We start from the raw sequence: 22,755 nt of genomic DNA, 5'->3' as shown, positions 1-22,755 counted from the left end.
GCCATGTATCCTGCTCGATGGGGACGTCGAGCTCTGTATTATGTCCTGGTGGCGAAGGCGCCAATAACAGGAAGCTTTGATTGAAGTGGTCCGAAGGGAATACAATGTGTATCCAGGTAAGATAGGATATCCATGGCTCTCAGGCGGAAATCTTGGCTCGACTCGCATGACGTTGATGTGTTTGTGTATGGCTCAAGAACTCTGTGCGCGCTCCAGTATTTTGAGTAGTAGGCCTGAGGCACGGCCCAGCTCTCCGCCTTCCTTCCTTGCAGCATCAATGCCGGCCCAGATAGGCGCCTGAAAATTTCGTGCAAAGTCCTGCAATCTATCCTGTTGGTCGTCAAGTATTTGGTTTTCATCCTCTGGTTGTGGACCGAAGAGATTTAGATGGGCGTACGCATTAGATTTGCCGGGTACAAGGACTGTTTCAACTTCCCATAGGGGAAATCCTGCAAGTACTGCGCTAGTTCCAGAAGAAGATTGCTCATCTGTAACTAGACCTGCATGCAAGAATTCAGCGAGAACTTGCATTACTCGAGCAGTGGATTTGGGATCTCCTGCAAACGATGCTTTACTGGCGGACCATCTGCTGGCGTCGGTTGACCTCCACCCTAGGACCGTTGTAAAGCACTCGAGGGTCTGGTGCCAACCGCCAGGGCACGATATCAATTCGAGCCCCGCGGCTTTGATCATGAAGGATACAAAGTCAAGCGACGAGAGTCGTATGTCCCGTGATAAATGTGTCATAGCCGCACGTAAGTAGGGCAAAGCTTTGTTCACATGGTCTCGGACATCCTCGCAGGGTAGCGCCCGGAAGAGCTTAAGCAACTGGTTTCTAACGCCTGCCGAGCCGTCGAGCATGAGAGGACAAATGCTGCTGAGAAGGGAACTGGTGGGAACTGGTAAACCGCTTGCCGGTAGGCTTGAAGCGACGTAAGTAGTCAAGGAGGCAAGGGCATCTCTCCTTTGAGAGTCGGATCGTGAATTGAGAAGAGAGATTTGGTGAAGAAATACTGCTGACTGTGAAGGCGCATTGATATCCAGCTGTTGGTTCAGAACAATAACTTCGGATCTTGTGAGCACAATGCAGAATATAAGTGAGAAACACCGTACCTTGAGACCTGAAACTCGTGTTGGTATGGTTCTCAGCCCTAGGTTTCGCCTTGCCCACTTTCAATTTTTGTTTCTGGCCAGTTGATTAGCTTGTTTGCAATCAGCCTAGACGGAAAACGAGCAACGAACTTGAAAGTCTTTCGTTTTCTCTCTCTTCTTTCGTGCACTGGAGCCCATTTCCTTGGTTGGATCTCTTCGAGCAGAAGGTTCACTTGTGATGTTATATTTGGGAAAGGGTTTTTCTTCCTCAGAAGCGGCGAGGGCAAAAGGGCTGCAGGAAGAATAAGCTTTGAGCTTCGGCGGACCGAACCGTCGATGGTGACGATCCCCAAGTCAGTCGATCTGCGAGTGATTTTTCAAACTTTTGCGGAGATGGATTCACGTTGGTAATAGAAACTCTCCCCGTTGTTCGTGCTCCGTACCTCCGGTTACACACGGCTTACCGAGTCCTCGCGGTTCAAGAATAGCTTGCTTCACTACGCTTATCGAGTCCATCTATCCACCAGGGGAGAGGCGCGTCTAACGCGTCTGTGTGCATCTGCAAATTCACAGCTTCCGGCGAGGGCTGCGCCAGCATGAGATGACATCCGCCGACAGCAAAAGTGAAGCAAGGTCTTGATGACGCATGAGCACAATGGCTCAGACGGAAAAGGTTTCTCTCTCCCGCTCTCTGGTTACGCTGGGCCTTCACTGACTGGTGCCTTCAGGAGACTCTAAACGGCCCTTCCATCGATGCGATGCTGCGAGGTCTGACCGAGAGGCCAAACGTACAGTCGACATTAATCCTTTCTCGAAAAGATGGTTCTATCATAAGAGTTACAGGCATTGCCTCCCCTGGGGAGAGAAGATCTTCAGCTGCCGCAACAGCATACCAATGGCCGCATGCCGAAGGGTCTAAAGCGGTCGCAGACCGTTCGGACAATGGCCCCCCCCCTGCTACCGATGAATCAGAAGAGCCTTCAGATATCCAGCACATTGAGAAACCCGTGGAACGGTTGGCTTCGTCCATATTTCAATTTGTGAACAATGCCAACGCTATGAGTGCGACGCTCGGTGTAGCGTCCCGAAATGTGGCCCGTCCAGACGGGACGTACACCGGGGCCGCTTATGGCGAGTCCAAGGCTGCTCAGAAGAAAGAGCGAAACTCCGAGGAAGATGCAGAAAATGGTATTGCTGAGGATGAAGTCCAATTGCTAAGGCTGCGCACAAAACACCAAGAGATCATCATTTTCCCAGATCCCAACTACATCTGCTGTGTTGTCCAAAGGATGGGCAAAACTACAACCGGCCATGACAGAAGATAGCAAGCCGGTGTCGACTTCTGGCTGACCGCTTGAGAGTATCTCCTCTGCGATGTGTTGATAACGCTCAGGACCGACGGGCAAAATACTCTGAGAATCCGGACACATCCAATGATAAGCATAGGGGTGACGGTGACGGCTGGGGAATCAGATGCAACACAACGCTGAAACAGAGATATCAACATGGGAATTTGGAGGATCTGAGTGGATGACTGTCGAAGGATAGGCTGATCAAGGTCGCAATGACCTGCTGAATTGAGCAGCTCTGCCCCAGATTCTTTATCTGCCTGCCCAAGAGAGGGCCGCTCTGTTATCGCGGGGTTATCGCACTTATCAGAAACCCATTGAACAGATTCCCCCTTAGGCGGTGCTCGCAGCCTATCGTGGCCGCTGAATACGACGTGTTTGTTATCACTCGTTCCAATATTTGGCTGTTTCGAAGAGCATCCGTTGTCGCTCATCTCCTTGACCTTATCATTTGACCGGTTGCAGCTCTGAGCACACCGTACTTAAAGAGTCAACCGGCCACCGGCCCCAGAGATTCGATCTCTGAGCCTTGCTAGTCCTTCGAAGCCTTGCTACATCCAACAGGCTACGCAAAACGCCAATAACGAGTCGGGACCCTATTTCTGTGCAACGGAGCTCACCTAGCAATAAACACCACGCTTGGCATACTACACGTATCCGGCACCACTCTAATTGAGACCAATGCAGTCTCAAGAAGTCTGTCGCAGACACTCTCGGAGCTGGTGGAGCGCCGAATGGTGCCCGTCGTCGACAAAACCGAACCCTCGTGCCCACCGTCGACCTCACCAATGATGCCCGCTTGGTTATGGAGTCCATATTTGAAACGTCAAGTTGACAGAACATCGCCCACCCCGACGCAACGTCAAACAAATTAGCCGACACAAGACAAGTTGGGAGTCTCTGACAAGAATGCATTATTCACGCGGGCAGGCAGATCACCGGGGTGTTTGGCGAGCTGGTATTTCAAAGCATGCCTCGTATGCACGCACAATCATATTTCCGGACTGCCCACCAGATCGGGAGGTAGGTAAGCAATGCTGAGACCTGCTGGACGACGACCATGCAAAGACGTGCGCTAGCGTGGGGGTGCAATGCCTCTCATCCTGGACTTTGTCGGGGACTCTCGCTGGGACAACGGAGCACTGAGTGTTGAGCGCCATCTTTGCCTCACCCAAGCTCTGACCTAGCAACGGACGCTACACTCGCAAGTATGATTAATCTTGCAACAGATCAGCAACCCCTTTTGCTATATGAGTGTGCCGCGCTCAGAGATCCGACACATCGACGATTCTCCATACCCGAGACGCACCAGGCTGAGCACCCTTTCGAACCGAGAAGATTTAGGCCCACCCGTCATTCGTCGGGATTGTTGATGGTCCAAAGACCGAAGAGGGGCATGGTCCGAAGATTCTTGGAGGGGTGGATGGGTGAGGAAGGGCGGGCCAAGGGTGGATGGGGGTGGTCGAGGTGCCGGATTTCGCCCAAGACAGCCATTTCAGTTCTACCGGGAAGAAGGGACTAACGATGCACACTAATCGCTAAGGCTCATCCTGGAGCCTTGACTCCAATCCAGCATCCCGCGTCCTTTTTCTGGGCTACCGTTTCGGCAAGGACCGACACAGGCAAAGACTGAACAGCGAAACTGCTGAATGCAGCTCACTCAGGCTCGCCAATTCAACTCACCTGCTTGGTCGCAGGTAGCGACGACTGAACGGCACAGCGGCCGGTTCCCCCGCCGTCCTGACACAGGACGAGTACCGCTTATTGCTCTCCAACAAGTTCCCTGATCAGGAATGGGAGCACCTTCTCCTTTTTCCCCAGATCTGAATCCTTTTGGTGGTAGGGACCAGCTGTCAGCAGCCTGATCATTCCTTTTTCTCTGGCCCCGACCGATCGAGCTTGTCGCGCGTCAATGGTCGCGTGCTAGAGAGGGGAGTGTGGGCCTGCCCAAGCCTACCTCAGATCTCGAGGCCCGTCACGTGAGACTGGCGAGTCCACCGACTTGTGAGCGTGGTGAGCATCTCTGTCCAGTGCAGCAGTCACTGCTCTCCTGTCTCCGTCCGAACCGGCTCGGCTGTGGCAGAACAGTGTGTACTTGTATGCATTCAAATGGGGCATCAGGACGTTGTCTGAAAGGGTCCCCCGAATACTGGTTGCATCTGGACAGCGCAGGAAGTGGGCTGGGGCAATCACCAATCATGGAATCAAGCAGAACGAGGCGTCGCCGGGTTGAAACAACGAATGTCATGTCATGCATGGGTACTTGGTACTCGATTGTTTAGTCCGTTGTTCGCGGCGATGATGCTCCACAAACCCTACCTGCTCGCCTTGCCCTCATCGTTGTCCACCGTCGCGGCCCCATCGATGGCGATCGTTGTTGGCGGGCGAAGACGGGTGCCCGCTCCGGCCTGAATACTTCAGACTACTTTTGCACGCAGCTTTTTGCGGAGTCAATGTCCAGATCTTTCGGAATGAACCCTGGTTGTCGACTTTGGAAGCTCAAAGACAATTGGCTCCCAGCAGTGACCGAGAAGCCGAAATTGACAAGCCTAGATAGTTCACGGATTATCTAGACCGTCTTCTTTTTTCTAGCCGCAATCCACATTCTGCTGCTACCAGATATAATGTGGGCCAGCCAGTTCCTGCATTCCAATTATCACATCTATACAAGTAAAAGAAATCAAGTTCCTGTATCTTTGGTTTCAGCAGCCTGGTCGTCTCGGGTAGATGGGTCAAACCCAGGCCCCCTCTTGACGCCCACGCCAGAGGGTTTTGCCCGTTTTAATTCCCAGGGCCACCACCCACGACGTTCCAGGCATGGACAAGGGTGCGCCTGGCTGCTTCATCTGCATTGTCGAAGCCGGTCCAGTCGGACGAGGCAGGATGTTAGCGCCATCTGTAGCACAAAGCCTAAAATGGTTCGAGGGAATCTGAATATAGGAACTCTGTGTTCAGACGGTCGTGCCTGGGCATCGAAGAATTCAGCCAGCGATCGAAAAAGTGGTGTTTTCTGTCGGATTTCAGACTTTCCCAGCCTGAGAGGTACTTGGAGGGCTCGATGGGTTGTTCGACCCAATGAAGCTTGTTTAGAAGCTCGATGACCTCAAACGACACGCAAACCATGATGTATGCTGCTCGGCAGTTCGGTCTTGGTCCCGCGGGCTTCGAGGCTGATCAGACCCTGGAGTCCTCGCACCAGCAAATTAGCCTGGCTCGATGCATTGGCACAGAAAATGACGATCTTCAAGCCTCTGGTGCCTCCACGCACTCAAGAAAATCGATCATTGGTCACAGTCGATGTCTCTAAAAGTACATCGCAAGTTCTTGTCCTGGCAAACAGTACCTAGCAGCGGCCAACCGTCCGTCACTTTTGTCGCTGCTCTAGCAAGAACCGAGATGACAATTCGATGCGTCTCACCACTGCTCACGTTCAAGCCACATAACTCCTACAATCAGCTTCTGGAACAAATATCCAGGGCCTATACCAGTACGTACAAGACCAGAAATCCAGGAGTGTCTTGGAAAAGGGACTAGCATCCGTGAGTTTGTGGGCTGGTCAGACAACGGAGCCGTGGTATGACAGTCAGGGGCATGAACCCGCGAAGCTGTTCGAGGTCCCCCGCGCTAAGGAAACGAAGGGGGGAACCAGATATTTGCTGCTGGCCAGTGGAGAGATGGTTGTCTGCGGTCGAACCGGCATCGAAAACATTGGAGCGCGCTCGAACAGTGAATGCTATTCGAGAGGCATCATTCGTCCAGAAGGAAAATAGCGCGCCCATTGCTGCCATGTGCGTGAGCCTACACGAGAAATCGTGGCCGAGAAACGGAGAAGGGCCGAAGGCAAAAAGTCGGGAGCACCAGGACGCGCGAGAGCACATGCTTTCCAAGATTCCCTCGAGTCTTGACTTTACGGATGCTTACGCGCGAGAGTTTGGCAGAATTTCCCATGGACAGTGGATGGACCCCACTCTTTGAATGGTGAATGCGAGAAGACGGTTCACAGGTAATGTGGTGGCACAGATCTTTGCATGTATGAAATCAGAAGAAAAGGAAGAGAAAAATACAAAAAGAAAATCAGAGGCCTGAGAAGAAGCTGGATGTACTGAGTAGATCTGTACCCTGTACCCAGTACTCGACACATGTCAGATCCCTGCGAGTATTACGAGGACATGGGCCACCAGGCCAGAGGTTGAGAGAGCGCAGGAGAGTGGGATGCCAGGCTGGCGGGCTAAAGGTTTAGGATGCTGCGAGTGGCCAAGGCCTGGTGCTTGTTGCTTCTTGCCTGGTGCTTTGCTGCTCGCCATGATCTTTCCCGAGCCTGCGGTCTTCTCTCATCCCCACTTCCGACACATCTGCTTTCGACTTTTGCAGTCTGCGCTCAGCAATTTAGCCATCAAGTACTGGGTACCCGGGTAACCATCAGGCTGGTGAACGTCCTCGCATGGACCCTTGATTCCCCTCGGAACTGACACCAACGCAACGTTGTCTGCTGCACCCAGTGTGGTGGGACATTCCTCGTCACCATTCAATCCAACCATGCAGAACGAAACTCTAAGAGGCGGAACCACTACATAAAGGATCGTCGTGAATAACTGGAAATTTTACAACGACCACCTACCTACGGAGAACCTCGTACTGGGGTACAAGCTGAGCCGTGGCGAAATATATGGGGGGCGAGGTACCCCCGCCATGTCGCAAGAAGCAATTCCATCGCCCCAATTTGATCAGCTTGCATTGCTGCTGCTGCTGCTCGCATGAGCACTGCGCCTCTCGCTTCGAGAGTCACGACAACCATCTGGTGATAGACAGCTGAAAAATCTCTGCCAGAAAATTTTTTTATGGTTTTTTTTTTTTCCTTCGTAACCATCACCAGGCCAAAACCCATCTCTCAGGCAAGCATTTCGGAGACAGACCAAGATCCGTATCCGGAGTACGTGCGACGCAACACGAGGCACCGGATTCGGGTACTCTCGCCGTCAAGCCTATAACCTCCCAAGCCCTCATCAAGTGGAGCGCAGTGGGAATCTTCGGGGCTGCAGGGTTGGGAAATGGACACCCTGGTGGATTGCTTCTGGACCACTTCATCTTCTCGAGTTCATGCACAGAATCCATTGTTCCCAGGCCTCGTGCTCCAGCTCCAGGCCCAGCTACTATTTCTCGAAAAGCCCAGAGGCCTCATGGTTCGAGAATCCCATTATGGTAGTTGACGTTTGTGCATTGGTACATCCCACTACTACTACTACTCTACTCCCGCCATGTACCACTACCACTTCTGGTTTGCCCCCAGCTTTCGCAAATAACTATTTCCCTCACTCTACTAACTAGTTCTCCCGGTCGAGCACGGTTTCCGTGCTTGTCCCGAGCGGCAATGCCACCTCGCTCATATACCCAAGTTCCGGCAATGCAGCATATTATATTACTTGCATTCTTAGTCCAGAAGCCATTAGGAGAGATGCATTGGGAGGTGATATTTCATTATTGTTTTCATTACCATCCGGTTTCCATAGCCGATGACCACAGCGAGGTACGCAGGAGCAAAGAGGGCGGCACCATGCTATTTGGATCCTGCCATGCTGCATGCAGCCCACGGCAATGACAGGCTCTATTACACCGGCAAGCTGCACGAGCAACAGCGTACCAAGATTCCCTGCTACTGCCCACTTGTTCATGACCACCCACGCTATCAAAAGCACCAGCCCAAAAACGGGCTCGTGAGCGGGCGTTAGTGAGCGGCCGCAAAAAACCCGCTGATGTCGACCCTGAGTCCTGGGCGTGGCGCTGCTCGGTCCCCTGGCGTGCATGATGCTTGAAATCCCAGAAGCTCATGGTGGGCTGGGCGTCCGTGTTGGCGACTGCAAGAAGCAGCAAGCAGCTAGCAGCTAAGCCAGGCCCCGCCGAAAGGTTAACTGCTTGTAGGTATCGAGGTGCGAGATGTGTGGGAAGGCGAGGGGGGCACACCCCTTCCTTTTTGCTCTTGCCGCTCGGCGCATGCAAAAGCGTAGGCGCAGATGCGGTTGCAGATATGCAGATGCAAGAGCCAACCCCCCCCCAAGCTCAGAGCCCCAGGGCCTAGGGCTGCGAGGCCTGTGTAGCTACCTCCTTATGTACCCTAGGTAGAGCCAGAGGTAGGGAGGTAGGTAGGTACTCCGTAGGGGTAAGGCCTCGAGACCAGCGCGGCATATGGATATTTCCTCCACCACCCATTACGTATGGTATCTTTGGGACCAACTTGTCTTCACGGCCCTGCCTTCATCGATGTCCCTTTGTGTTGTCGCTGATGTCGTCCGCGCAAGATGATCAGGGAGGATTGCTCAGGCCGACTGAGTCAGGCCAATCGAGGATCAAGCTCCAGTTGCAAATCAACGGTCAGAGAGAGGATGAAGCTGGCCATGTCCCACTTCTCGAGAAAGCCTCCCACTCTCCCACCCACCGAACTCGCTGTCCTTGTGCCGTTTCTGGTCTTCGGCTAACGTATGGTTCAGGCATGGACCGGCGCTATGCCGATGTCTCTCCCCCCTTTGCCCACAGATCCCCAATTACTTGCGAATGATGATGGTTCCCACGAGCGGCATGCTCCATGTGAGATGGAACTCGACGATGAGGAGGAGAGCGAGGAGACACATGAGGGGGAAGTGAGATGAGAACACCACTGGTGCAGCTCAAAATAAACCACACTGGAGGCAGCTCGACGTCAAGAATGCAAGATGAACGAGGGCGACCTCTACCGGTACCTCGTCCTCCTTCTATCACCAGATCGTCGTCAATTCTGTTCATCTGTTCCCTCTCGGGATTTCGCTCATCACCAGCCTGTCCCGGAGCAATGGACCCTCGCGTCTTTTGACCCTCTCTCACACGAACAGTGCTCGCGCCTCTCGATCAGCCTCCCTTGGTACCCTCATCTGTTGTTTGCAACTCTAAAAAGCCATTTGTCCACTCTCAACCACCATCGAGCCAGCTTCGTTTTGCCTACCAGCAGACCCAAACCACCCCAAAAACCCTAGGGCCGTTTCTTGCATCCCCCATCCCGCTCATCCACACTCCTTCGAAACCCTCGTTCCGACTCGTCGCCAATCCCGAGTGCTCGATCACGGTATCATGTCCTACCGGTACCTCTCTATTGCCCCTCCAGCCGGCTCCATTCGCTCCATCTGCTCCATCGCCCTAGACTAGGCGGGCGCGCCAGAAGCCACCATCATCTCTGATCCCTGGCCCATCTTTACGCACATACCCTGGTCCGCCGGGTTGGCGCCCTGACCATTTCTCCAGCGCCTCCTCCGTCTCCATAGGTTGCGTGCCTCTGGGATCCTGGCACCCTCCCACTCCCACTTCTGCAGCCCAGAGCCAGAGCGACGAAAAGGTGCCTTTCCTCGCCCTCTCTTCTTGCCGACCTTTTCCTCTTGTCTCGTGTTGTGGTGATGACACTGCGCAGACTTTGCTGCCAATTATTTTTTTGCTCGTCCGCCCGACCACTTACACCTACATACATCATATCCTGGCCTCGACGCTGGGAATGCTGCCACCATCCCAACACCAAACGAGCACACCGTCCTGTTCGCTATCCCATCCCTAGGTAGCCCGCCTGCTGCACACGCGACTCGCTCCAATCCGCCCCGGTAATGTCGAGTGCGGATGATGGTGAACGTGGGGGCACTGCAGCTGCAACTTCGCGCCCAAGCTCCGCCGTCCACTCCCCTGCCGACCACTCCCATCATTCTGCGGCCTCTACATCACAACCCTCTTCTACTCTTGACGACACAGACTTCTCGACCTGGTCCAGCAGCTTGGGCTCTCATACCGTAAATACTATTTCCACCAGCCAGTCGCCTGCCCATTTTTTCTCGACCGACAGATCCAATACCAGTGCCACTTTCCTTCAATCTACAAAACCCGCAAACCCCAGCCTCAGTCCCAACAACCTGGATCTCTCCACCCCAGACGTCCTTGCTCGAAATGAGTCGCTGCTACGGGACGCCGTCTTCCCCGAGTGGAAGGACGATGCCCAATCCTCCGTCCTCGACAGTCCAGAAGAGATGCAAAAGAAGGACCCTCTAGGCACTCAGATATGGAAATTGTATAGCCGGACCAAATCTCGCCTCCCCAACCAGGAGCGCATGGAAAACCTGACTTGGAGGATGATGGCTATGAATCTACGCCGTCGAGAGCAACAGCAAGCAGCGTACGGGAAACAGGGCCCTCAGGGCAGCGACCGCCCCAGTGCTAATACTGATTATCTTTCCAGAGCAAAGCAAGCACAGCTCAAGAATCCCACTCCCCCCTCATCCGCCCCTAGCGGGATAGCCCAGCAGCTCCGCAGGTCGGTGGACAAGTCTGCTGAAATCGAGCAACCTTCAGATCCCATGAACCTCGACGAATTCATCGTGCCGAGTTCAGTCGCCTCCCCTGCGGGGATGACGTCTCCCGCGCCGTCGGAGACCCCGGGGCGGCCAAAGACAACACAAGTACCTCCTATCCCTATCATTACCGCCCGTAGCAAGCCACAAGTTCAGATTCCCAAGAATCTCCCCCCGTCGTCAATGCCCCAGACATCTATCCCAACGCATCGAACATCAGAATTCGAGTATGTCAAGAAGAGAGTTCGCAAGACGAGCATTGACGAGAGGAGAGGTGTAAGTTAACCATTGTGCCACGTTTGCTGAAAATTGGCCCTGACACTTCTATGTTAGAACCGTAAGCGTCCGGCGGAATTTTCCCCTCAAGTGCCTCCTTTACCTGCTCCCCATGCTACAAATGGTGTGGAAATGGACGCTGGTGTACCCGACTACACGCTTGATCAATCAACAGCCTCCCAATTCCCGGGTCAACCTAGCTTCCAAGGCCCAATGTCTCTCCACCTGGATTCTTTCCACCTCGGTGACGATCCAATCCTCACATCGGCTGGGCCGTTCCAACAGAACTTCGCCTTTTCTCCCGCAGCATCGCCCATGGTCACCAACGGGCCGTTCTCGAACGTGTATACTCAATCTTCGATGGCTTCGTCTTTGAATTCTGCGGATTTTTATTCCCCTCCTCAATCCGGCTACCCTTCTGCCGTTTCGACGCCCCAGCCGGGGCATGAAGTAGACGGTCAAGGATTTTACTTTGACCAGAATGGTCACACGCGAACCATGCCTTTCTATCCATCTCACCGAGGGACCCATTTGATGACCCCCGCGGCCCCGCAGTTTGCGTATGGGCCCAACAATGAGCAAGTCTATTCTCTCATGAATGGGGTACCTTCCGCACAAACGACAAACGGGTTTTCTCTACAGCAACACGTCGATCCTTCCCGAGTACTTGTTCCGGAATATGGACGACGGGTCTCGCCCGGAGTCTCTGTGGCCGGGAATGATAATTTGTTCCAGTTTGGTGCCGATTCGGATGCGGAAGACGATGATACAAATTTTGCAATGATCCAATCCGAATATGGCCAGATTAGTGACCCAACATTGGACTTGAATTCGGGTCTACAATGGGACCCAAACGTCGCTGATTATGGCAACATGCAGCGATTCGGCAGCGGTCCCGGGAAACAGGTGAGAATAGGGGGCGCGGAAATGGTCAATTCGCCTCCAGATTGGGCTTCCTCGATGCTAGGTCGCACGCACGGCTCAGCAGCATCGATCAGCGACATTCGGAACCGCGATCAGGACCCAAGAAGACAGAAAATTCCTCGGACGACCTCGACACCTGCCTTATCTAACCAGCATATGCAGTCTACTGGTAGCTCGCCCGGCGAGTCCGGCTTTAGCAGTCGACAACCGTCGAGGCCCAGCAGCCCTGGACCAAAGAACCCGGATCAAAATGGTGTCCCAACCACATGCACCAACTGTTTTACCCAGACCACGCCCCTCTGGCGACGAAACCCTGAAGGCCACCCACTGTGCAACGCATGCGGGTTATTCCTCAAGCTGCATGGTGTCGTGCGTCCCTTGTCGCTGAAGACTGATGTCATCAAGAAACGTAATCGTGGGAGTGGAAATACGGTTCCTATGGGTTCAGCAGCCACCAGAGCGTCCAAAAAGGCCTCCCGAAAGAATTCGGTTCAGCAGACACCGGCCACAACGCCAACGTCTGGCAACGGCGCAAGCGAGCAAAATTCAGCGTCCCCATCTTCGGTGCAGGGCTCGGCACATTCGGGATCTGCTGTCACAACCCCCACGAGCTATCCACCTGGCACGACAGGAGGGAAACCTGGGGTGGTACCAATCGCTGCGGCGCCACCTAAACCACCTGTCCAGCCGGGTCCCAACATGGCCCGGCCGGTCCAGGTAACACCGAAACGTCAGCGACGTCAGTCACGGGCGTCCACCAACACATTGCCCATTCTAGCCGGAAACGGCGGCTCGACAAATGAGGCGGAAATGCACGACGCTAGCCAGTCGACACCCAAGGTCACTCAAGCTCCTGTTACTCGGGCCAAGGCAGCCAGCATGTCTTCGACGGCGGGGGCCACCACAATGGCCTCGGTGATGCAGGGCGGGCTGCTCAATTCAGGCGTCCAGAACCTGGCCAATGGTCCGCATGGGAACAGCCAGGAATGGGAATGGCTGACGATGAGTTTGTGATGAAACCCAACCCACTCTCCGCGTGTCACGTCCAGGCGACTGTTGCGCGGGAAACGGACCCAATTGCGGAAAAGCCCAGCGTCCAGTTTTCCTTTCGTTGATTTGTGTTGCACATAGAACCGTTTTGCCCTGTCTTGCTCATACAACCTACCAAAGTCCTACTCCAGCTGCACGATTTGACGACCATGCGAATAAACGAATCTCCGACTTTTCTATTGTTATACGCTCTAGGCCCCTGTTCATTGTCGGGAGAGCCATGGAGAGCAAGCAGCCAGAGCTTGCACGACAGGATTTCTCGCGGGTGGTCAAAGCTATTCTTTGGGTCGATCTATGGGTGTCTTTTGATGAGCAGGGATGTAATGATGGGGGATTTGCCGTCCAAGTGCAAATTGTGATTTTGTCGATTTTACAACAGTGATATCACCGCGTCTGCCTCGAGATGCTTGGAGATACAGAGCCTCGAGCAGAAGTGCGCACTTGATTTTTGTGTTTGGGAAAAGGGAACCAGTTTTTGAACGCCTTGAGTCGTTAAGAGGACTAATGAATAGATGGGTTTGGACGAGGGCCCTCGACAATCTGTTTCGAAATGGAACATACCACGCGAGATTTGCGTATGTTGGGGAAGGACATTGAGGCCATGGCAGTGTATGTCCTCTCTACCCGGTTGTTGAGGGATGGCTGGCACGAATTTCGATGTGCCAGGAGAGCTGTTGATGGAAACGACTTGGACACAACTTGAGAGATACAACCGGCCGAATACTCATCGGTAGAAACATAGCTCCGGGCCCATGATCCCCTATACACTCTTCATACACACTCTGTACCTTTGACTGCCCTGGGTCGCTCCCGAGGTTTTGTCGCAATTAATACAGCGACATCGGTACGTTGATGTCCCAAAGATGTCCCTTCTTCGACCTCATCCGTACGAGCTCGTGATCCTCGGCGTTTGCCGGATTTAGAGGCGGAGACGATGTCTTGGCCAGTCGGCTATCAGATTAGATTAGGCATCCAAATTCTCGATAGGATGCTGCCTTCCACCAACATTGGACACCGTTCATCGACTTCATCTCTCGGCACAGTAGATCTGCTCTGTTCTCAATAGACCGGGACTATCTATCCGAGGCCTTGGCTTGTCCTCTTAATACCACGACTGTGGACGATTGTGATTTGCATATTGCCCTCGAAGAGTCCCCTTTGCGAACACCGGTCGTTGGTAAACAAACCCTCGAGTCCGCACAGACAATCCGACTCGGGGTCCCAAGTTGCCCATCTAGACCAGTTGGTATATCCTGTCAGAGCTAAGTTGCACAACGCATCCGCAGCGGTTCGTCCATCGCTTGGGGACCGTCCCGCCCTCCATCGAATCACGCAAGCTGTTGATCTGCTCAATGGCCACTCCCGAAGCAACAACTGCTGCTCCCAACAGCACAGCTGTGCAGGACGAGGTTTCTAGTGTTGTTCCAGACAACGGGGAGACGAAGCCCGCTGCTGAGCCTGCTGCGCCAACCGTACGAGTCCCCGACCTGTAAAATGATCATCGAGCACAATCGCTGACTACAGGCTAGGAGGCCACGCCGGCCACTGCCGAAACTCCAGTTGTCGTCGAGGCAGCTGCGGGTGTCGATGTACCGGTGGAGAAGAAGTCCACCCCGATCGAAGAGCTTTGGGCGCTCGCAAAGGCGCACGAGCACCCCGAGATCTGGGGGGTCACACTCGCAGACCCGGCTACCCATGTCCCGACCCAGGTCATCCTGCAAAAGTATCTGAATGCCTACGACGGGGATCTCGCCAAATCCAAAGAGACGCTGACCAAGACGCTGGACTGGCGGGCCAAAATGAAACCAATGGAGTTGGTCAAGAAGAAGTTCAACCGCAATAAGTTCGCTGGGTTGGGATACACAACGGTCTACGGTGATGCCGACGCGGCGGCCGACCCGGAGGCCAGAGAGGTGTTTACTTGGAACATCTACGGGAGTGTCAAGAATCTGGACGAGACGTTTGGAAATCTGGCCGAGTAAGATCAAGGACCAAGGACGATTGACGTGGATCCGGTGCCATAAGCTAACCCGTTGTCTTGGCAGCTTCATTGAATGGCGAGTGGCCCTGATGGAAGATGCCCTGCAAGTGCTGGGAATCGACAAGGCGACCAAGCCGATTACCGCGACCTACGACCCGTACAAGATCCTTCAGGTGCACGATTACAAGTCGATCAGTTTCCTTCGCCAGTCTCCCGTTGTGAAGGCGGCCAGCACCGAGACGATCAAGATCTTCGCGCAGAACTACCCGGAGTTGCTCAAGGAAAAGTTCTTTGTGAATGTTCCTGCATTCATGGGCTTCATCTACACGTTCATGAAATTGTTTGTGGCCGCAAAGACGATCAAGAAGTTCCACCCGATGAGCAACGGCGCCAACCTGGCCCGGGAGATGGCGACGAGCAGCAAGGTGACAGGGTTGGGAGAGATGCTGCCGAAAGAATACGGTGGGAAAGGAGAAGATCTCAGTGCTGCCGGGAGACAGCCCACTCTCGAGGATGAGGCTGCGACTGAGACTCCGGCTGCGGCTGCGGCGCAGTAAGCCGGGCGAGGAGCTGAATCCGGGCGAGACGATGAGAGGACAAATGTCCGAAGAGAAGGGCAAGTGCTGCATCAAAATCGCGTGGCAGGAGCATGACCCTCAAGTGATGAGGAGGAGGAGGAGGAGGAGGAGGGGCCGACACAGTGCCTGCTACCCGGTGGGCGTTCGTTTTGGTGTTGAATAGATTCAGCGAGCGGATACCCCTTTTCTGTTGGGTGTTTTGGGCTGTGCAGGCAGGGACAATGCGACGAGCTTACCGATCCGACCTGACAGCTTGCACCACTGACCAATGATTGACATCATCGGTGTTGAGGCACATAGACACCGAATAGAAGCGATGGTGGCGAGGTCTTGTTGATACTGGTGGCATCGCCCTGCGTCGCTTTGACATGTGCGGCATGTGCGGCATGTGCATTCCATCCGTCTCACGTGCATTCGTTCTTCTGATGACGTCAAAGGTTATACATCGCTCTTGCCTTCTTGGCCTCCTCCTCCTCCTTCTCCAGCACTTGCGCCTGCTGTCTCTTGCACTTGCCCATTGCTCCTGCGTTGCCTTGTGACCAAAAGCTAAAAGGCTTTCACTCGTCCTCTTCCGACTTCATCTCAACTTTTCCTCCCTTCTACCAGCGCACACATTCTCACTGTTATCCCATTCCACCAGTTGATTCTCCCTCGCTTCGATCACATCACTTTACCTCAATCCATCACCTCCATCCACCAGATTCTCCTTCGAACCAACAATCGTCCGTCATGTCTGACACTGGCCGCAAGCCCTTGATTGACCGTCCGTGCATCCCGACCCTTTCTCAAGCCGTCAATCAGCTAACTTGATCCCCAGAGGCGCAAGAGAAGATCACGCCCGACTCTCAGAAGTCCACCCTCGACAAGACCAAAGAGTCTGCCACTGGCACTGCCGACAACATTGCAGGAATGGTCCAGCCCGGTACTGGGCAATCTCGACTCCTTCTCGACACCCCCGACTGACACAGTCAAATAGGAGACAGCAAGTCCACCACCCAGAAGCTCTCTGATGAGACCTCGGCCAAGACCACCTCGATTCAAGACACTTTATCCGGTGCCACGAAGAGTGCTCAAGACACTGCCTCCTCTTTGGGCCAGCAGGCGAGCTCCACCGCCGGTGCCGCACAGCAGTCAGGCAAGGAATATGTGCAACAGGCGCAAGACACTGCTTCCTCGGTTGGCCAGACGGCCAGTTCCAATGCTGCCGCCGCACAAGAGTCAGGCAAGAGTGTTCTGCAACAGGCTCAGGACATGGCCGCCAGTGCTCTGAACAGTGCCAGCAAAGCCGCGTCGGGTATGCGTCTCTTCCACCCCTTCCCTCCATGCTCAAGCTGACATTGCTATCAGATCTTGCTAGCAGCATTTCCGGCGAGAAGAAATAGATGGCAAGGTTACCCTTGCGCAGGATTGAGGCACTGATCGTGGAGGCTGGACCGGGGAGTCGTTGCAGGACACTGGAGACTCGAGCCCTTTGTACGGCTGGCATACCTTATCCTCGCGTATCACTCATGGTCGCCGCCGATCTTTTCATCCAAAGACCGGAGGCGGTCTCTATTAACGACAAAGCTGACCTGGTAGGAGCAATCCGGTCATGATTGTTGTAGTTCTACAGACAATGAATTAGTATTCTTTCCGCACCAAACTGGTTTGGTGTTAATTTCGTTTTGCTTCCCGTTTCCCACTCCGGTTCACGCACCGCCTGCCTTGCCCGCTTGGTGCTTCGTCCTCAAGCAGATCCTTCATTCTTTTTCTCCCGGTAACCTTACACCCTCCCAATCCTCTTTCCTTACGGCCCTCCACTCGTCAGGGTCAAACCATCCAATATAATTCTTATCGCCGAAGCCGCCAATCCAATACGCCTGAGTCACCACGAGACGGGTCCAGAAGCCCTGATGCGCGGCCCACTTGCGGCCGGGCAACCACATGACACTATCCCTGTGCTTGCGCAAGAAGCAGCTTTCTATGGCCCTTTGACTGACCTCGTGGGCAGGGATCTCTTCAAGGTAGCCGGTCAAACTGAGGCGAGGGAGGTTTGCCAAGGCCCAGGGCCGCTGCCCGGTCAGGTGAATGTACTCGTCCCACCAGCTGAGGGCGAGCGAGACGTTGGAGCCGCCGGCGGCGTTGCGCGTCGCCGTCGACACCTTGAGCGACAGGATCGTCGGGTTGCCGCTCGGTTCCTCGCACGACGCAATGTACTCGGGCAGGCCGATGGGCGTGTCTGCGACCGAAGCCGGGATGCCCGCGGTCCGCGCGGAGGACGATGCCGACGAGAGGTTCGCGGGGAAGATGCTCGTGAGAACCCCGTGCGACGAGAGCGCCAGGAGCCGTCGGCCCAGAAGGGTCGAGTAGTAACGTGAGGGGAGCGAGATGGTGGGGTCGTCTTGTTCTTGGTGTTGGTCTTGACTCGTGCCGTTATCATCTTCGTTTTCGTTTTCATTTTCGTTTTCGCCGTCGCCGCGGGAGCCAGCCGAAGAGGGTGATGACGAGTGGACGGTCGACTCGGCAAAGAGAGGAGGAAACGGAATCTTGTACGGGGAAAACGAGAAGAGAGAGTCGATGCCCAAGCCAGAGGCAGAATCGTCGCGGGTCTCTGTGACGAGCCGATCCAGGGCTGCGGACGCAACCATCGTGTCCATGTTCATGTTCCTCTGGCCGTGCTGCTCGTGGTCGCGTTCGGCCACCACCACGGACGGTGCGCAGAAAGCGGCTCGCGGCCCCAGCAGGCCGAGAACCTGCACCGCCGCCAGCGTCCAGGGCGACTGGATCCTCATGCTGTGTCGTTGTCCGTCCGCCTGCCTGCCTGGCTATCTGGTTGGCTCTCTCCCTGTCTCTGTGTCTCGCTGGCTGGCCGGCCGGCTGAGTGTTCGTTCAGCCGCACGTCGTCGTATACGGTGTAGTGCTGCGTAGATCCGTTGCAGTATAGTGGCCTCTCGTCTGCTTCCGGCCCCCCTCCGCTAATAAACTGCCGTGAATGCTTCGTTTCACCTGTTATTTTCTTTCTCTTCCGGTTTTCCTTGAGTCCTTCTTTCCTTTCCTTTCCTCCCTCCACCAAGAGCGTTAAAATCGAGAGGGAGGCCCCGGATCGGGTGCGGGACGAACGGGCACGCCGATCGATTGGTTTCGAAGGGTGTGTGTTTCCGTGTTTGTATGGACGTATGTATGTATGTATGTATGTATGTAGGCGGTAAACACGCACACAGACACAGACAAGGACACAACCACAGACAGATATGCACGGATGCAGTTTGTGCTCAACAAGGTCGAGCCGAGGGGGACGAGCCCGAATCCCAAGCCAAGCCAAGCTGCAGGACACACAGCGAAGGGGATAGTATGTACTTGTACATACAGTACCTCGTACCGAGTATGGAGCTCTGGTGACTATGGTGGCGTGATGATCTTATCTGATCTCCTCATGCGACACCGCCAGAGTGCCCGATATCGGCTTACTGTACGATCCCATATGTAGGACCTTATCATTCCCAGAGACTCTTGTCCGCCTTGGGTTGGCCATGAAATGGACGGGGATGGGCGGTGGTATGTGGAAATGTGGAATCGTACTTCAGGATCTGTCAGAGGGGAAAGCGGGAACGTCGGGACCCGGGCAAGACATGGCAAGGTACCAACTCGAGTCAAATTCCGAGAGCGTAGGCCAGATGAAAAACAAGAACAGAGCATTTGATACAAAGACAAAGAAAATTCAATTCCATGAGCTATACAATGACAATGATAGCGCTAATATGGCTGCTCGAGGATTCCTCCGAACCGCTTTGGACCCTCGTTTGTCCTGGCGGTAGATTTGATATCAAAAGAGGTCGGGTTGTTGTTCCTGTTCTCTGCTACTTGGACAGAAAACCAGTTGCTTTTAGTGCCTTCGCGTTGGCTGCGCTCCCTCTTGTACTTTGATATGGCGCAGATGCTTGTCGCAGTCGCGTTTGGCAGACTTATTAGGAGCTCAGATGCCAAACACCGCTGTCCTGTGGAGGAGTCTTGTGGTGCAGGATAGACGCAGGACGCTGGTATCATCGTCACCATCTCGACAGCACCCTTCTATCGGCGCGGCGCTGTGTCTGCAATCGTGCATACGATCAAGACAGCAAAGGCAGCCATAGTAAGAGATGCAATCGAGGAGACTCCAGAGCCACAGAGGCCCAAGATGGCCGTCGTACTTGACCCTAAATCTGTCACAAGGCCTTCCTCAAGACTGCAACCATCCACATCACGCAAACTTCAAGACGCCGCGACGGCTTCTGTGAGAAAGCGCAATGACATGTCGGGTGTGGAAGAAGAGTGGTGCATGGAGCAATGACGTTTCGTGCCTGTGGCGTTGGAGACTGCTCTCCTTGGTTCCATCAGAAGCTTGCTGGGCTGTTGCAATTGCGTGGGTGTTAAGCATGAGTAAAGTGGGAGAGAATCTTCGACGACTTCCATATGCGTCTGACTTTGCGAGAGCAGACTTCTCACTTGGGCGTGAAGGTCGGAATCGACCTTGGAAAGAGTTCTCTTTTGGCCCCTCGGGTGACTATCCCTTGGCTGTACCCCGCCGTCACCTTTCTCGGCAAGTCGCTGAGGGGTTGGCGTGACACTCTGGCTTGGTGATTCTGTCAACGCTGACAACGACATCAATCCGTGGATGGCAGCGACTTCGGAACTGGTAGGGATGTTCTTTGGTTCTTGGACCCGAGATTCCTCGGGACAGCTTTCTCTGCGAAAGGGGGTCTCCGATCTCTGACAATCTGTCGAGGCGGGCTTGCAGTGTCTGTCCGACAATGAAGATACTCGAGACAGAGGAGAGCTGACGCCGTTCCACACTCTTCTGCGCAGCGGAGGGATGCTTGGTGCCCAGGAGGACCAGGAAGAATTGGACGAAATAGATGATGATCGAGATCGGGATGTCAAGGTCGTCGAGTCCGACGAGATCGACGCCGGTGATGAAGTGACTGGAGTCGTTGACCGACTGGGAAGTTCCTGGATTGTCTCTGCAGGACGCAAAAGGCACTTCACAGGTGGTAAGACAAGGCTTTGAGGTCGGGGTGGAGGACACCGTTCCAAATTCGCGTTCATCAAACACTGCTTCCGCATGCTTCGCAACGCATCCATCGATGCAGAGCAACGAAGAGAAGATCGGCCACAGGTTCGCTCCCACGCACAGTGATCCGGACGAGGAGTGGTTTGTGGAGTTGGAAGATTTCCAAGGTGAGGCCGAGTCGGTAACGCAAGGCCCTTGGCCGGACTCATCTGAGCGGGAGTTTGAAAAGCCTGTACCGGCTGAGTCTTGGTCGACTCCGGAATGCGTGTCTTCAAGGCCTCGCTGAAGTTCAGATCATAACCATGAGTAACAGCATCCGTGCCAGGGGTTGAGCTCTCCGGCCGCCTGTTCACTTGCTTGCTTAGCTGCGCCAATGACGCAATGATTTCCATCTTGTCGCTTGGTAGGTTAGTTCGCAAGAACTCATCTACGTGCGCCGTGTCCTTGATAATGCTAGGCTCGAGTTTCCGGAGCAAGGCAGTCCACCACGAATCTGAGAACACATACTCGTTCATATTCTCTTCGAGACCCACTTGCGATATCATGGCCGCCAATGAGGCGCCCGGGCGACCACCAGGGGAACCGAAGTTCTCGTTGAAAGTGCTTGGCCGACACGCTGGTCTCTCGCTTGACAATTTGCTCAAAATCAGAACAACCTTGCTCCAATTGTCAAACGCCTCTTTCGGAACATGGAGGTCGTAGTTGATCTGTGCGAGGTATTCTCTTTCGTTCTCGTTGATTTCATTGCTCCGGAGGCCAGAGATCTTGCTCCAAGCACGAGCCGAGTAGTTCCGATCCTGCAAATATTTCGAAGCCAGCATGAGAGCCGACAAAAACATGCGGCGCCCACATTGCATGGCTCGGCATTGTGATCTCTCAAACGACTCGCCTCTACAGCTGGTCTTGGACGGTCCTTGGCACATCCTAGATTTTAGGAGGATCAGATAGTACAGAGCAACTTGCAGAGTCGAATAGCTTGTCTTGGAGCGTCGGAGAGTTTCTTTAATGAAGGTATCGAGGCGTAATACACCAGCTCCATTGAAACAATCCGACATCATTGGGGGTCGGTCCGAGAGGGGCCATATGGCGGTGATGAGTCTCTTTGCAAAGACGATGAGAAGGGACACAAATTGCTCTGTCACGTCGGTATCCCTCTTTAACCTAGGTGGGCATTGTCTTCGGAAGGAACAGGCAGTCCTCCGAGCACTCCAATGCTGCGTATCTGGGTCAAAGCTGGCGTCACCCCCACGGAGTCGTAAGCAGGTTTGGCTGGGTTGATGAAGATGAGTTGAGACTCGGGCCTTGAGGCTACGATAGGCATACCCAAGGGGGCAACTGCTGTCGGAAGCAGTGTGATCTTTGTTCTGTAGTCCCTTCAACAACTGCTCTTGAGGTTCGAGTGCCGAGTGAGAGAGCACCTTCTTGAGCGGCGGAAGCGGCTCCCTACCGTCCTCGTCCAGGAAGATGTCGCCCGGATCAGTTGTTGACGTCCAGGACGTTTGAGAAGATGACTCGGAGGAATAAGACTCATGGGCTGAATCGCTCACGCTGACATCATCGTCAACGGAAGCGACGCTGGTTTGATCGGCGTCCGGCTTGAAGTTGTAGGTGTTTAATGCCCATCGTTCCTGCGAATGTCTGCTGAAGTTGTAGAATCGGCCTGGCTCTTCCCTCGACACTGGAGAGAGCCATCTCTCGACTGAATCTTGTATATTTTGAGGGGGGTGGGAATTGGAGAAGGCTGCAACCTCCTTAAAACCCATCTTCTAGGGACGGAGAGGCCCAGCTAATCCTCCGATTTCGAAGAATTGAGCCACCGTTCCGAGTTGGTGGCAGCGCGTTTCAATTACGGGAATTCAAATTGACAGAAGAACCAATTAGGAGAACCTATTGCAGGAGTATGAGAATGCTATTCTTGTTTTGAGGTGCGTTCGTCCTTACCAAAGGATTGGGGGGCGAACCCACCGCAAGTCAGAGCACAAAGGACTGTTTTGTTTGGCAAGATGGCTTGATCAGGACAAGCACGAGATCGATGCCCCTTCGAGAGTTAAGCATAGGCCAACTCAGTGAGGGAGGTCTCGAGGTACAAATGCTCGTCTGTCTCAAACCAATCTTGGTGTGGCTTTAC

The 22,755-nt window shown here is 54.1% G+C and overlaps 7 protein-coding genes across 7 annotated transcripts; 4 read left to right on the top strand and 3 right to left on the bottom strand.

Moving 5' to 3' along the window:
- Window positions 1-192: 192 nt before the first annotated feature.
- A1O5_04602 (uncharacterized protein) lies at window positions 193-1,290 on the bottom strand (the record flags this gene model as incomplete). The annotated part of the gene is made up of 3 exons (XM_007745206.1): window positions 193-1,064; window positions 1,114-1,186; window positions 1,243-1,290. 3 exons carry the CDS (start codon window positions 1,288-1,290, stop codon window positions 193-195), a joined length of 993 nt encoding a protein of 330 aa, XP_007743396.1.
- Window positions 1,291-1,747: 457 nt separating this feature from the next.
- On the top strand, window positions 1,748-2,417 carry A1O5_04601 (uncharacterized protein; the record flags this gene model as incomplete). Its single annotated transcript, XM_007745205.1, has 2 exons — window positions 1,748-1,765; window positions 1,821-2,417. The coding sequence occupies 2 exons, from the start codon at window positions 1,748-1,750 to the stop codon at window positions 2,415-2,417; spliced, it is 615 nt and encodes a 204-aa protein (XP_007743395.1).
- Window positions 2,418-10,057: 7,640 nt separating this feature from the next.
- Window positions 10,058-13,006, top strand: A1O5_04600 (uncharacterized protein; the record flags this gene model as incomplete). The annotated part of the gene is made up of 2 exons (XM_007745204.1): window positions 10,058-11,068; window positions 11,126-13,006. The coding sequence occupies 2 exons, from the start codon at window positions 10,058-10,060 to the stop codon at window positions 13,004-13,006; spliced, it is 2,892 nt and encodes a 963-aa protein (XP_007743394.1).
- Window positions 13,007-14,394: 1,388 nt separating this feature from the next.
- A1O5_04599 (uncharacterized protein) lies at window positions 14,395-15,580 on the top strand (the record flags this gene model as incomplete). The annotated part of the gene is made up of 3 exons (XM_007745203.1): window positions 14,395-14,514; window positions 14,572-15,020; window positions 15,088-15,580. 3 exons carry the CDS (start codon window positions 14,395-14,397, stop codon window positions 15,578-15,580), a joined length of 1,062 nt encoding a protein of 353 aa, XP_007743393.1.
- A 750-nt stretch (window positions 15,581-16,330) lies between these two features.
- A1O5_04598 (uncharacterized protein) lies at window positions 16,331-16,983 on the top strand (the record flags this gene model as incomplete). Its single annotated transcript, XM_007745202.1, has 4 exons — window positions 16,331-16,364; window positions 16,419-16,523; window positions 16,578-16,895; window positions 16,949-16,983. 4 exons carry the CDS (start codon window positions 16,331-16,333, stop codon window positions 16,981-16,983), a joined length of 492 nt encoding a protein of 163 aa, XP_007743392.1.
- A 357-nt stretch (window positions 16,984-17,340) lies between these two features.
- On the bottom strand, window positions 17,341-18,372 carry A1O5_04597 (uncharacterized protein; the record flags this gene model as incomplete). Its single annotated transcript, XM_007745201.1, has 1 exon — window positions 17,341-18,372. The coding sequence occupies one exon, from the start codon at window positions 18,370-18,372 to the stop codon at window positions 17,341-17,343; it is 1,032 nt and encodes a 343-aa protein (XP_007743391.1).
- Window positions 18,373-20,144: 1,772 nt separating this feature from the next.
- Window positions 20,145-22,390, bottom strand: A1O5_04596 (uncharacterized protein; the record flags this gene model as incomplete). The annotated part of the gene is made up of 2 exons (XM_007745200.1): window positions 20,145-20,596; window positions 20,749-22,390. The coding sequence occupies 2 exons, from the start codon at window positions 22,388-22,390 to the stop codon at window positions 20,145-20,147; spliced, it is 2,094 nt and encodes a 697-aa protein (XP_007743390.1).
- Between the last annotated feature and the right edge of the window lie 365 nt (window positions 22,391-22,755).

This window comes from Cladophialophora psammophila, assembly GCF_000585535.1.
Source record: "Cladophialophora psammophila CBS 110553 chromosome Unknown aczJe-supercont1.6, whole genome shotgun sequence".
In the NCBI taxonomy this organism is placed as follows: domain Eukaryota; kingdom Fungi; phylum Ascomycota; class Eurotiomycetes; order Chaetothyriales; family Herpotrichiellaceae; genus Cladophialophora; species Cladophialophora psammophila.
The sequence above is the reverse complement of the archived record's forward strand: the minus strand, read 5'-3'. Positions and strand labels throughout refer to the sequence as shown.